Genomic DNA, 14196 nt, shown 5'->3' with positions numbered 1-14196 from the left:
CCTGATACGGACCAAGGGAGGCAAAGGGGAAGTCAAAGATGATACCTAGATTTCTGGTTGGGGCAGAAGTAGGGAAGCTCCTTAGATTATTAATCTTTAACATCTCAAAGGCACGCGTCAGTCAGCCTCACGTCCTTTGTTGAACAGGGAGCTAAAAACTTCTGCCCACCCACCTGCTCACTCCCTCTTCAATCTGACCTTCAACTACCTGACCAGATAAGCAGAAGCTTTAGGTTTGAGCTGCAACTCTACTTTTTATTTGCTATGTCCTTGGCTTAAGCACTTTCCCTCTTAGAGCCTTCTTCTTTTTTTTTTTTTTTTTTTCCATCTAAAAAGCAGGAGTAATACTTTGTTTCTCTTTCTCTTTTGCTAAGGAATTCTTTTTTTTTTTAAATGTTTTTATTTATTTTTGAGACACAGCATGAGCAGGGGAGGGGCAGAGAGAGAGGGAGACACAGAATCCAAAGCAGGCCCCAGGCTCTGAGCTGTCAGCACAGAGCCCAACGCAGGGCTTGAACTCACATTGTGAGATCATGACCTGAGCTGAAGTCAGACTCTAAACCGACTGAGCCACCCAGGCGCCCCTTGCTAAGGAATTCTTACTGTGAGTGGTAAACCTCAGGCATGTGACTGGCCCAAGCTGGGTCATAGTTGGAGATGACCGTCTCCTATGAGCCTCAGCAGTAGAATCTATTTGCCTGTTAGAAAGGCCAGTCTGGATCTCAATGGATTGAGATAGGAAGGAGGGAGCCTCCAGGACTCTCGACCATCAGTGCCCTTGAAGGAAGGTGCAGGGAGGTGGCCTACATAAAGGGTGGAAGAAACAGACCTGTCCCAAACCTCCGAGTAATCCTGGGTCTTCCACCATCCACAGTCGGTCCCTCAGCAGGTGCTCTGCCTCCAAATATGTATGAACCCCTTTCTTCTCCTTTCTGCTGCCACCACCATAGTCCAAAACACCATCGGCTCTCTCTTGTCTACTTTGGTAAGGGGGTGCCCTGCCTCTGCTTGTCTGGATCGAGACATCTCCAGCCAACAGCCAGAGTGACCTTTAAAGATGTGAGCAGTTACCGTTTCTCCCCTCCTAAGTCCTCCACGGGCTCCCCAAATTCCTCAGCCCAACCACAAGCCCTGTATGATCTGCCCCACTGCGTCCCTGTTCACCAAAACCCAGGCACCCTCACCTTGTTCCTGGGCTTCAGAAAGGCCCAGCTAAGGACCGCCCATCACTGGGTCCTTACCTGCAGGTTTCACCCAGAGGTCAAGAGCCCATTTCTAAGTACCCTTGCCCCCATCACCCTGTTTCATTTCCTTCATGATACTTATTACTGCCTGAAATCAGATCGTTTATATTTATAGAGGTCTCAACATACCACTTTTATGGTTTTGTTCATTTTAATTATACTAGGGATATAGTATTCCTAGTATATAGTATAGAGTGTATATACTCTCTCTCTATACACCCCTTCACTCCTCTTCCCCCATCCTAGACCCCTCACTTGAATGACAGCTCTGTTTGTCCTACTGATCACTGATTTGTGAGTTCCTAGAGCCATGCATGGCACATTTGACACAGAATTATTGAATGAAGAGTCAATTGAAGGTCAACTTCTAGCTCTGCTACATACTAGCCTCCCTTGGGGGGAGGGGCGGGTGCTGGAGAAGGGGAGGTCAGAGGCCAAGGTCCGCAGGAGGCTATGGATTGGGGCAACCTTCTTAGCTTCTCCAAGCATCAGTTTGCTTATTTATAAAACAGGGAAAAGAATTTATCTCCTAGAATTGTGAGTACAAAGTAGTGCCAGGCACACCATTACCTCCCTCATTAAGTTTCTGGGCTAGTGGGGATGCACTTGAAATCCTGCGTATTGACCGCACGGTCTACCAGTCTGTTCACTGTACCCAGAACATTGGGACCGTGCTTTACAAAATGGGCTGAGAACAGGTCACGATCTTGTGGTCCATGAGTTCGAGCCCCGCGTCAGGCTCTGGGCTGATGGCTCGGAGCCTGGAGCCTGTTTCCGATTCTGTGTCTCCCTCTCTCTCTGCCCCTCCCCCGTTCATGTTCTGTCTCTCTCTGTCCCAAAAATAAATAAACGTTGAAAAAAAAAATTAAAAAAAAAAAAACAAAATGGGCTGAGAAGAGCTGTGTTGGGGCCGGGGTTACCTGGTACCGTCTGACGCATCTTCCTGGACTCTTTGTTTTATTTGGAAGTGATTTACAACATTATGCTTTGTAGTAAACTAAACACAAATTATTTATGGAATCAAACGAAGAATTTGTCTGAATTTTAAATCCAGGTGCTTTGGTCATCACCACAAGGAGCGCCATTGAAGATTATACAGTTGGGTTGCCCCTGTGTTTTCTAGGTGGGGAAACTGATGCAGACAGAGGCAGGATCTGGTCTCTCCATCCCAGTTAGGGTCCTCTCCAGCTCACACAATGAGCCTCCTGTCATCACACAGGACTCTCAGGTGCCCCTCTCAAGATCCCTGGCCTCAGGAGAAACAGCAGGTGGCTTCCTCTCCTTCCCCTGTGGGAGTGAGGCTGAGGCCCAGTGGCCAAGGCCACGAGGAAAGTCTTGGGCCTTAATCCACACTCTTTTAATTCCTAACATTGCCCAGACCCTGGACCACCCTGTCTGCCCATCAGCACACCCCTTCTCAACCACCCCTCTATCTGGATATAATTACAGTAATTATACTGGGATATCTTTACCCACCTATATATGACCAGCATAGGTAACTACTTCTGAGCATAATTACTGGAGATGTTTACAGACCCACAATCACAGAAGAGTAAATGATAGCTTCCTTTCCTCCCAATAGTATGCCAATATTAGGACTCTGTCTGGTCCAATTAGCCAAATCCCAGCACTGAGTGAGGTGGGAAAGACTTCACACTCTCCCACTGAGCATAGAGCAGGAAGAGGCCTCTGACAAAGCAGAATCCCAGCCAGGGTTTTCCAGGACACCAAGAAGTCTGCAGAGGGATAAGCTAACATCTACTGGGCGCCTACCGAGCGTCAGGCACTCAGGGGAGGCCAGCAAACACCTGTGAACAATTGTACAAGCTGGTATCTCACTCTCCGCCTTTGGAGCCCTTTTGAAGAGGGCTCATGTCCAATGTCACCCATAAACAGGCCATGAAGCTTGGTAGGGGCCTTTCCATTGTGCTAACCCGGCAAGGTCAGACTCCCAGTCCACAGCAGGCCAGCTCTAGGCTTCTTTCTTATCTCCTGTGCTCACTTCTTCCTCTTCCTGGGCAGCCACTGCCACCACCCCTGCTGGCCTCCGGTCCCCTCCCACCCTCATCAGTTCCCCGGCGTTGACTGCTGCCTCCTCCTGCCCCCTGGGCCCCTTCTTCCGGTCCCTGTTGGGTTGTTGGGTGTTATCTCTCCAGAAGGGCGGGGAGTTGGGGTGGGGAAGGGTGGAGCCTAGCGCTAAGGTCGTTCCAGGCACCCGGGGTCTCCGACAGGCCCCCACCCCCACCCTACCAGGGGCGCCGCAGGGAGGGAGCTCGGTCTTGGGGTGGGCCGACCTTGGGCTTCCACCTTCCCACACACACAAAGGCTGCCCCCCGGCGTGCACGGGGGAGCGCTCCTGCACATAGACACAACTGCACAAAGACGTGCACACCGTTCCATCACACAAACACACTCCCTAATCGGCCGGCGCACACGGTGCACACGCACCGGCACACTAGCGTGTCTACACGCGTACGTATAGACATCCCAGCGTGCGCCCTCACGTACACCACACACACACACACACACACACACACACACACACACACACACACAGCTGGGCGCACGGCCGTGCGGACCCCCAATGCCGACCTCGGGGCCCTGACGCGCCAGCCGCCCTGCCCTGGCGCGCGACGCAGGCACACGCAGACACACGCGCAGGCACACGCACCCTCCCGCACTGTTCCACGCCCCTGGCCGCGGCCCGGGCGCTGTGCGGCGCGGCGGGCGGGCCCGGGGCGGGGGCGGCAGCGGCCGGGAGAGCGGAGGAGGCGGAGCAGGGAGCCGGGAGCCGGCTGGCCCGCGCTCCTCCTGCCGGCCGGGGATTTTCCAGCCTGGGCGCTGTCGCCTCGGACCTCCTGCAGCCGCGGCGGACCATGGGCGACAAAGGGACGCGGTGAGTGCGGGCGGCGGCCCGGCCCGGTGCGCGTGGGGGGCGACCTGGGCGAGGGCACGGGCGGGGGTTCCTGTGGGTCACCCCGGGGAGCGCTGACGCCTGGCCCCGCGGCAAGCAGCTCTCCCGTGCCCGAGGTCTCCTGTGCGGTCGCTGGCGGGGCGGTGGGGCGGTGGGGCGGTGGGGCCGTGGGGCCGTGGGGCCGTGGGCGGGGGTACCGAGAGGCGAGGACCCGGGGCCGCCCTATCTGGCTCGCGGCTTCTCGCCACGGACACACACTCACACACACTCACTCGCTGCCGACACCCAGCAGTGGCCAGCAGACGCAGAGACACAAGGGGGCAGGTTGGCACACAATGGCACACGCGCTCACATGGACACACGGACACACTCATCCGCGGGCACACTCACGCAGGCACACACACTGACATTCACTGCCACACACCGATCGCGTACAGTGACACACTGTCACGCTCACTGGTACCCACTTGTGAACACATTCTTACTGACAGTCAGGTTGGCACATACAGGTCATGCTCCAACACATATCAATTCTACGCCTTCATCCTGGCACACGCATGTTGGCCTACACTGATACACGCATACACTGTCCCTTGCACTCACTGTAATGAACACTCTCACTGAGGCGCACCCTCACGGACACGGACACTTGTGCTGGCACATGTCTCCCCAACACAGTGTTTGCAAGACCACCCCAGCACCGACCCCCACAGAGACGTCAGGCTCATGCCTCCACAGACTGGTACCCCCGGGTCACAAGCCAGCAGGCCCTGGGGCTGCTGACACACACACTCCAGTCCCCACGTGGCAAGAAGTGGCACACACACATCACACAGGGTGGCAGGCCCCCCGGAGCCTGGGAAAAATGCATCCTGTCCACTCTGTTTCCTTTCCCTCTGACCTCTGGAGGCCTGGGGTGGCTGGCCAGGATCTCTTTCAGGCTGGGGTGGGAAGAGGGGTTCCTATCTTTGTAGGAGCTTGCCCTGGCTCAGAAAGGGGGAGGCTTTGCCTCTGAAATGGAAAACTGGGACCAAAAGGGGGAGGAGGCTGGGGTAGGGCAGCCCCTGGAGACAGCCCCTCTAGACCAAGACCAGCCCTGATCAGGCACCCAGGTTTGTCACCCCATCTATATCCCTTCACTCTGTCCACTCCCTTAAGTGCTACTAGAAGCTTCTCCCTCATCTCCCCCCCTTACCCCTCTTACACCCCCCTTTTTCATCTTTTTCTTTCTTTACCTTCTATCCTTGTACCCCACTTCTCCCTCTTCTCTTCCCTCTCTCCACCCTCCCGGTCTCCTTGCCTTCAATAATCATTTATTGAGTGTCTGCCGTGTACTAGGCATAGTGTGGGGATCAAAGATGTGCACGACCTATTCCTACCCCAAAGGAGCAAATAGACTAGGAAGAAATGACCCCAGTGGTCATCACGTTTTGTTACCGCGACCAAGCAATTTCACGCTGACTGTCATCTGGCCCTCTTTCTCGAAGGCATGAGAAAGATCCTCCAGGGATTATTTCCATGTTTCAGAAGAAGAAACTGAGGCTTGGAAGTAATTTAGAAACTGCTTCCTAGCCATCCTCCTGACGGCTCTTCAAAGAGGTTAATTTTCTTCTTCCTGTTTTCCAGAAGAGGAACCAGAGTGTTAGAGGTGACCTGACTTGCTTAAGGCCGAGAGGCACCGGAAGCAGGGCAGAGGCTGGAGTCTACTTGGGCCATTTCTCTGTGGCCTGCCCTTGGGCCTTGCCAAGCCCTTCATGGGGTAAAGGCCAGAGTGGGGTGCCCTGCTGTATGTGTGGAGGCCCAGGCTGGTGGGGGAGGCTGCAGGAGATAGAGAGGTGTCTGCATTCACCTTGATGACTAGTCCTCATTGCAGCTGGCTGGCCGGCGCAGTGGCCCAAGTCTCTGTCCTCGGCAGGAGGATGTGTGCCTGTGTCTTCTGTGTCCACGTCCCCCAAAGCCAAGATCTTTCTCACCATTGAGGTTAGACTTTTCTCCCCGTGAGGGTTAGCAGCCCTGGGTCTTCTCCTTTATTCCTTGTATGCTGCTTCACCATCAGGGTGACTCAGCCCCTCTTGGGCCCTGGTTTGCCTCTCTGTGATTAGAGGAGGAGTGTCATTGCTCCCCTGCTGGCGTAGGTTGTCAGCGGGATGGGGACACCAGGAGCAGCCGGGTACCTGTTGGAGACCTTATCTTTGGGGTCAGGACCTTTTCCATGACTCCCTCTGCTTGCCTCTAACTCATTGGGGGGACCTCAGGCAATTGTCTTCACCCTTCTGGACCTTAGTTTTCCTATCTGTAAATTGGAGCTGTCAATACTCAAAAAAATGTCAAGGCTCTTTTGAGTTTATGGAATTTGCTGGGCAGGGGAAGAGGTGCTGCCTGAAGCCTGGAGTCCAGGCTTGGCTAAACTCCACTCAGTGATTGGTGGCCCTGCTCCCTCCACCCCCTCCGCCCTCTCCCCCTCTCCCCAGTAGCCCCAGGAAGCCTCCCTCCCACTTTCAGACATGTTTCTTGAGTCATTTGGAAGAGAAGGGCAAACTCAGTAATGGGCTGTGCCTTGCCTTGTTCCATAGGCCATGGGCTTTTACTTTGTCTCTGACCTAGAAGAAGAAACTGCAAATACCCAGGACTCTATCTAGATCAGGAGTCATGGCATCCGTCTCTGTATCTGGGCTCACTCCCCATATGAAAGTGACAAAATTAGTCAGAAACTGTTACTGCCCCCTAGGAACTCCCAGGGTCAAGGAGACTCTCATCTGCCTGGATGGGATTAGTTACAAGGCAGATGTATGATGACTGCTCCAACAAGGTGCTCTGGGAGCAATCGTACATCCATTCAGCAAATGTTGACTGAGTGTCAGGGGCTGGGGCTTCAGACAGAAATGGCCCCACTCTGTCCCCAAGGGACGTAGAGCAGAGCAGGTGATTATAATGCAGGGTGACATGTGCTGTGGCAGGCCTAAGGAGGAGTCCCCATGCCAATCCCAGCAGGGGGCATGGTGAGGGAAGCTTTCCCAGGAACCAGGTGGCTTTGGAGCTACTGAACTTCACCTGGAAGGCCGAGGAGGCCCAGGTGGTGGCACTGGGGATGTCATTCCTGGCTGAGGGCAGAATGTGCGAAGCCTGGGAGGCATGAAGCAACGTGTACAGCCTGCGGGTTGGGCTGGCAATGATGGGTGAGCCTTAGAGATAAACACTGACTAGTCAGCCACAGCCTTGAATGTCAAGCTAAGGAGAGAGGATTTTCTCCTGAAGCGCGTGGTGATTCAGAGGGGGTTGTGAGGGGAGGGATGGGAGCAGATTTCCCTTCCAGGGGGATGTGGCAGGGGGTGGATGGCAGAAACAGGGAAACCCGTGAGGAGGCTGAGGAGGAGCCTGGAAGAGGGAGGGATCTGAGCTAAGGTTGTGGAGAGGAAGCAGCTGAGAAATATGAATAAGGAGGTGGTGTCCATTAGCCTGACTGCTTGGGTGTCTGATATGTCAGGAGACCTACATGCACGGTCTCATTTGGATCTCCCAAGGTTCCTGCTGCTGTAGGGACTGTTATTCCCTTTCACAGATGAGGAAAGAGACTAGGATGGATTAAGTAATCTGTCCCTTGCCATGCAGCCGACAAGCTTCTGAACCCAGCCCTGTCTGTTCGCAGAGCCCTCTGCTGCACCGTGCTTTCACGCAGGGGGAGAGGGCTTGTCTGGCCCACGGTTGGCCTCCCCGCCTCCCCGGCAGCTCCATTCTCAAGTCGTGCATCCCTTCTGGTTCTTGCTGTTTCTCCTAACTCAACTGGCAACAGGATCAATCAGAGTTGGGCAACAGGTGGGACTTCCTGAGCCACAATGCGATGGAATGGAATTCTCTTTCCTACAGATGTTTATGAAGTTTTCTTCGCTGGAAGGGGAGGAGGGTGGGTGTGATGGGGACACGTAATCACCAGCTCTCTGAACCTTGGCTGTCATCTCTCTTGGCGGTTAAGCTCTGTGTGACCTATCTTGGCTGGAAGATGGGGAAGTCCTGTGGCTTTGGCCAGGGATGCTTCTGGGGCTGCTGGGAGTGGGAGGGTTGAGCCTGACTTACCATCTCTGGGCCCTGATTCTAGGCTGGCTTCTGGGCTTCTCCACAGCTCTCCTCTGTCCAAGTTTGGGCATCCTTGCCCCAGACTGAAGCTTTCCATTGCCATTGGTTCAGGGGGCTTATTACCCCTGGGGGCTGTGACAGTGGAAAAACAGCAAGGGTGAGGGGGTGGGGGGCTGGGGGGGAGTCAACACAACCCAAGTGGCCCCCTGGCCTCGGCCAAGCCATCTTCTGCTGCTTTCGCAGTGACCTTGCTGGGCCATCTATCACTCTGAGGCCTGCAGGGAGGGGGCAGCTTGGCAGGGAGCCAGACTGGAAGTTGAGGAAGACACCTTCTGCATGGATGGGTCAGGCTCCTGGGGTAGGGATGGAGGAGGGAGCTGGGGATTTCAAAGTCTTGGGTTTAGAAGTGGTGCAGGGAAGACGTATGGTGTGTGAAGAGAGGAGAATTAGGGATAGCTGGGGCCTTGGAGAGCACTGATGTCTGAGGGGGGAGAGGGGACGGACCTTGGGAGAGACTCGTGGGAGTTGGCTAGAAGGCAGTGGCTGGTGACTTGGGGACAGGGCTTTGGATGGGGTGAGGGCAAAGCTGGGCCACAGGGGCACAGGGGCAGAGCAGAGGGGAGGACTCTGCTATTCCTCATGCTTGGAGCTGGGGTGGGCCTCTTGGAGGAAAGCCCTGGGCCCCGGGTGGTGGGAACCAGAGGTGTGGGAACCTGGGGGCTCAGGCTCAGCTGGGAGTGGGAGGGACATTGCAGAAATGTGAGCTGGTCACAGGGGAAGCTGTCCGTGCTGGCTCCTGGCATCTGATTCGGGCTGGGGGTCCTGGGGAAGCCTTCCCGGAGGAAGTGCACTCTGAGCAGGTCCTGGGGCATGGGGAAGGCCAGGCGATCTAGACAGAAAGTGCAGACCATGGGTGCAGGTGCAGTAGTGTATGGGGGTGTGGCCGCTAAGGGTCTTGGCAGCCCTGGTGAGTAGACCTTGGGTGCTAGGGTGGGTGAGTTTCGTGGCACTCTCTCACACATTTATTCATACCCCAGGTGTTTTTATTCCCAGTTGGTGAGCTTCTTGTGGTTTGGGGCTATTTCTATTTTCTGTTTCCTGGCCCATTTTCCACCCCTGGATCTGATTCATTGGAGATGTCTGGCAAGGATTTGTTGACTGGACTGAACTCCTTCCTCCCTTCTTGCCTCTACTCTCAGCCCAGGGGCATCCTAAGGGCTAATATTAGGTCTTTTCCATTAGAGAATTCTAAGGATGAAAGCCGTGTTTCCCACATTAGACTAGGTTGGGGGGGTGGGGGACGAACAGTTTCCTCCATCCGATTGTGAAGTCCTTAGGGAAGGGGATGTACCATCCCTATCAGAATGGGGTTCCTGGGAGTGAAGCCAGTTTCTCCCCCATCAGACAGTCTTCTGCAGGAGGAAGCCCTGTCTCCCACGGAGGATGGGGCGGTCTCCAGTGTGAGCCCTGGGATTAGAATAGATATTATCTCTGATGGTTTCAGGCACCCTCTCTCTTTCCTGTGTGCAGGATTCATCCTGCCCCAGGAATGGCTTGAGTCCTAGTAGGGGGGTGTACAACAGTAGGGGGGTGCGGCAGGACAGGGTGGCTGCTTTTGAGAGGGGAACAAAGGAGTCTGTTGTCCCAGCCCCCTCCCTCCCTCCCCAAGGGGCCCTGGCAGGGTCATCTCTCTGGAGACGTCTCCTCCTTTCTGGGACTGGCCCCATCTTTAGCCCACTTTAGAGGAACTGCTTGTTCCTTCCCAGGAGACCTGGTGCCAGATGAGGCCAGGCTCCAGGGACTGGACCAGACAGGTCCTGGTATTCTGTGTGACTGAAGTCACGACAGCGACTGAGTCTCTGCGTAGGGCTGGGCTGGGCCTGGCAGCTGATTCCAAGGGACCCCCTCGTACCTGGAGAGGGATCTGTCTGTTGGTCTAAAGAGCGTGGAGCAAGGTGGGGTGCTGTGGCTGATGTCATGCCAGCAGGAGACATGCTTCTCACTCGGGTCTGAGCGTTCAGTCGCGGGACAGGGTGCAGCCTCTCTCTCCAGAGCGTACGCAGAGGTCCAGAAACTGAACGGATACAGACCTGGATGAGACTGAAGATCTCTCCCATAGTGGCCATGGGCCTCTGGCCCCACAGCGGGTCCTCCTGGTTGTTTTGCACCTTTACCGCCCCCCCCTTCCAGTACCATTAGTGGGCAGGCACGGGGTGGGGGCAGGAGTGGGGAGAGGACAGCTGGGATGTACCATCTCAGGAGGGTCCCAGAGGTATGCTCTAATGCTTAATCATTGCTGTGTGATCTTGGGCGCTACGTTCACCCTCTCTGGATCTTGATATCCCTTGGAAGTCATATCAGCCATGATGGGCAAGGAGGTAACTCTCCTTGAGTTACTCCTTTCCTGTGTTCTGCTAGTGAGTGTAGGGGTGACCTTTCTTCCAGGGGGTGCCAGAAGTGGGGGATTGGGCAAAGCTCACGCCTCTGTCATAGGCCGGCCAGTAAGACTGAGACTTCAGGGGAGTTGGGCCTGGGTGGCTGTGGGTTGTGCCTTCTGCCTGATTAGCACAGATTGATTAGCATAATAGTGGGTAGCCTTTAGGAAGAACCAGGGTTCCTGGGTTCAAGTGCCCACCCAGCCCTGCCACTTACTAGCTCTGTGGCTTCCCCTATTATTTAACCCTTTCTTTGCTGTAGCAGAATGGGGTGCTCTGCACAATGGGGTGGTGATAGTGCCTGCACCAGGTTGTCTGGTGGATTAAATGAATTAAAATAGGTAAAGCTCAGAGACAAGTCTCCTGATGCAAGGGCAGTGTTATTTGAGGTTAGCTCTTAGCTGACCTCTCACCGGGTCTGCCTCCCGGACTGTGAACTCTCCCAGGGAGGGACCCTGTTTGACTCACGCTGGAGGCCTCAAAGGTCTCAGCACAAGCCTGTTTTGTCATTGGCCCTTAGTACACAGGTGGTGACCTGACCCAACACAGTGCCCTTCCTGTCTGTCCTTCAAGGCCTGGATCATATATGGTCTCCTCCTTCAGGAAGTCCTCACCGATTTCCAAGTGCCTTATGACCTTTTTTTTTTTTTTTTTTTTTGGCCATTCTCTCTCTCTCTCATTCTTGGCATTGATCCCCTCCCTCCCACCCCCCATGGGTCCTGTTTATTTACACACTTGTGATGTCCTCTGTGTGAGACCAAGGACACCTGCCCTGTGTCTGTTGTCCCTGTTCCTGTGCAGACCTGGCATGGCACCGAGCTCCATAAATATTTGCTCAGTGAAGGAGGCCGAATGTAGGTATTTCACTGGGAAAAGATATCCTTGGGGATGGGGGTGGGCAATGTGGTTGATGAGGACAATGGGACATCTTTGCTGGTTTTGAAATGTCTGAAAGTGACTCTGTGTGTTTGTGAGCCAAAGGGCGGAGGTCAATGGATGAGCAGCTTTACCTTGCTAGGTGAATGTGCTTTCTGGTAACCAGAGCTTTCTGGCACGGGGATCGGTGGCTCATTCCAGCCTTCCTGCTTTTGCTTCTGCTGCTTTCCCCATTTAGAATGCCATCCTCGCTTCTCACGGCTTGTCCAAATCCTGCTTCCTCAATAAGTGCCCTGGCCATGAAGCCATCCCTTCCTGGCCCCCAGAGTGTGGCATCCATTCATCATTCCCATCCTCAGACATTTCCTGAGCCTTCCAGGGTCTGGACTGTGGCATGGGTGAGTACGGAGTCTCTCTTTAGGATGGACATCTAGATCTAGCTACAGTATATCCAGTGTGGTTTGACCTGGCCTGAGGCAGGGACCATGGCTTCTGATGACCCACCAGTGATCAAGGAGCTCTTTATGCAGCTGGAGAAATCTACCCATTGGCTTCCCACTGGGCAAGTACTCAGAACCCACCTAATTACTGGGGACAAGCTTCTGGGCACTGGATCCAGCAGGCTGTGGTCATAATCAGCTAATTAAACCACCCAAGAATTGCTCGTTGGCCCTGAGGAGGGGAAGGAAGGAAAGGGGGGTAGTGAGGCTCAGAAGAGCGTGAGAAGGCGAGGGATGCTGTGAAGGAGGCTTCAGACACTGGCCCTGCAAGGAGAGCTGCGAAAAGAAAGCAGGAGGTGGGGAGAGAGGGTGGGGGAACAGGGAGAGAGGCAGACACAGAGGCAGATGAGAGAGAGTGCTATCTGGGGACAGCACCCAAGTGAGATAAATCAAGGACAGGGGCTCTGACCTTGGATACAGGGACCCCACTTCTTCACCATCCCTCTGATACCATGGATAAGCTGCTTTCCCTCTTTGGGCCTCAGTTTCTCCATGTGTCAAGCAGGAAGGAGAAAGGGCTTTGGCCCAGGAGGTCTGTAGGGTGCTTTCCTTCTCGGTTCTGCAGCTAGAACAGGAGAGAGCATAGAGGGCAGGCTGTGTTCTGTGCTTGATAGCTTGGCCGCTTGCAGCCCTGTCTTCTAGAAGGGGCAGGCAGTGTGTGGGTGTCATCCAGCCTGAGATTGAGTGCCTGTAGCTTCATCAGGATGGAAGACTATTGGCAACAGGCAAGCCCTCAGCCTCTGTCATGCTCTTGTCCCTGTCCTCATGACTGTCCTGTGGTTCCCAAACTAATGTCCTCAGCAAGTGACCACTGAAGGCCGCACAGTGTCTCTCAACAGCCTAGGCCTTTCCCAAATAGCATCCCCCAAAGGTAGAGCCATGGGGTCGAGTCACACAGACTCGGCTTTGCTGTCCAGCAATATCGCACGCTAGCTCCGTGACTGTGGGTAAGGGTCTTAAACTCTCTGGGCTTCGGTGTTCTCTTTTGTGAAATAGGTGTGATAATATCACCTATTGCATGTGGCTGCCGTGGCCGAGAGGGTCAGGATTCGATGAAGTCGTTGCTATCATTCAAGTCCAGGAGTGGATCTCTGCTGTCCTCTGTGCTCCCCTCTCTCCCGCATCCCCTCCCTTCTCCTGTCCTGAACAGCGCTGTGCACACAGCTGACTATGCGGAGGTGGGGGGTTGCACTGGGCCCGAGAAGAAGTTCAGATGACTTCACGAAAGGGAAGTGAGATTGCCCGGGGCCAGGGAGGGGCAGAGCAGCGTGGTGCTGGGGCAGCCTGAGCGTCCCCACCTTTTGGCCCCTCGCTCTTGCAGATTCTGTAGGAGGAAGCAGGGAGAATTTGGGGGACAGGAAGCCGGGGGCAGGGGTGGGCCTCGTGGAGAGCCCCAGGCCTCTCTCCCTTACCCCATGCGCCCAGGTGCAGCCAGGTTTTCTAGCAGGGAAGCCAGCAGGCCACTGTTTCACACATTCAGACAACAACACCCCTAGCGGGGGTGCCTGCTTGGAGCTGAGGCGCTTGGAAAGCAGCGCCTGCCTAGGAGGTCTGCTGAGGTCTGGAGGAGAGACAGCAAAGGAGGGAAGAAAGCCGCCTCCCCCTCCCCCAGCCTCTCCCTGCAACGCTGGGCTATGACAGACAAGCTAGGGCCTCTGACTCCAAGGAAGCTGGTTACATAACACAGCCCAACTCCCCGCTTCCTTCTTTCATTCCTCCCCAGAGGGGCCCAGGAGGAGGCAGGCGCTGCTTTGCTCAGGATTCCTGGGCCTGAGAGGTCAATGTGACCATCCCCTGCCTGGCTGGGTGGTACGTGCCTGCCCACACCATTTCGGGAGGAGGGCCGTGTGTTCGGCCTTAGTGTGGGCCGCGGCGACTGAGGTTGGCCTTGTGTATCACCACCGACCCCCCCCCCCACATTCCTGGGAGCAAAGCCACAAAGGGGAGAAGCCTCATTAGAGGAATAGGCCGTGTCCTGAGATAATTTGCGTGTGAAGTGCCCCGAGAGGGGACCTGGCCTCTCTGCAGCCAGAAGAACAAATGGCATTTTTCGGTCTGCCCACTGGGTTCCACAGACATTTCTTGAGCACTCGACCTCCACTCAAGGCAGGTCCCCAAGCCGCCTGGCCCACCCCGGTGGCCTGCCTGCCTCTCCC

At 55.1% G+C, this 14196-nt stretch overlaps 1 protein-coding gene across 5 annotated transcripts in view; it reads left to right on the top strand.

The window, feature by feature from the left end:
* Nucleotides 1–3993: 3993 nt before the first annotated feature.
* ARRB1 (arrestin beta 1) overlaps nt 3994–14196 on the top strand; it is a 76224-nt gene continuing 66021 nt past the window's right edge. For 2 of the 5 annotated variants that reach the window (XM_040489371.1, XM_040489370.1), the window contains exon 1: nt 4027–4140. Coding sequence is in view for 1 of the 5 variants with exons in the window: in XM_040489374.1 (XP_040345308.1) it covers nt 4121–4140 (20 nt within the window). In the remaining 4 variants the exon portion in view is untranslated. Of the gene's footprint in view, nt 4141–14196 lie in introns of all 5 variants that reach the window. The other 3 variants (XM_040489374.1, XM_040489372.1, XM_040489376.1) reach the window with 3 other exon arrangements.

The sequence above is a fragment of the Herpailurus yagouaroundi genome, unplaced genomic scaffold, assembly GCF_014898765.1.
Source record: "Herpailurus yagouaroundi ecotype Mexico unplaced genomic scaffold, PumYag 180, whole genome shotgun sequence".
NCBI classification, from domain to species: domain Eukaryota; kingdom Metazoa; phylum Chordata; class Mammalia; order Carnivora; family Felidae; genus Herpailurus; species Herpailurus yagouaroundi.
Note: the sequence above shows the minus strand (reverse complement) of the source record. Positions and strands in the feature narration are given on the sequence as shown.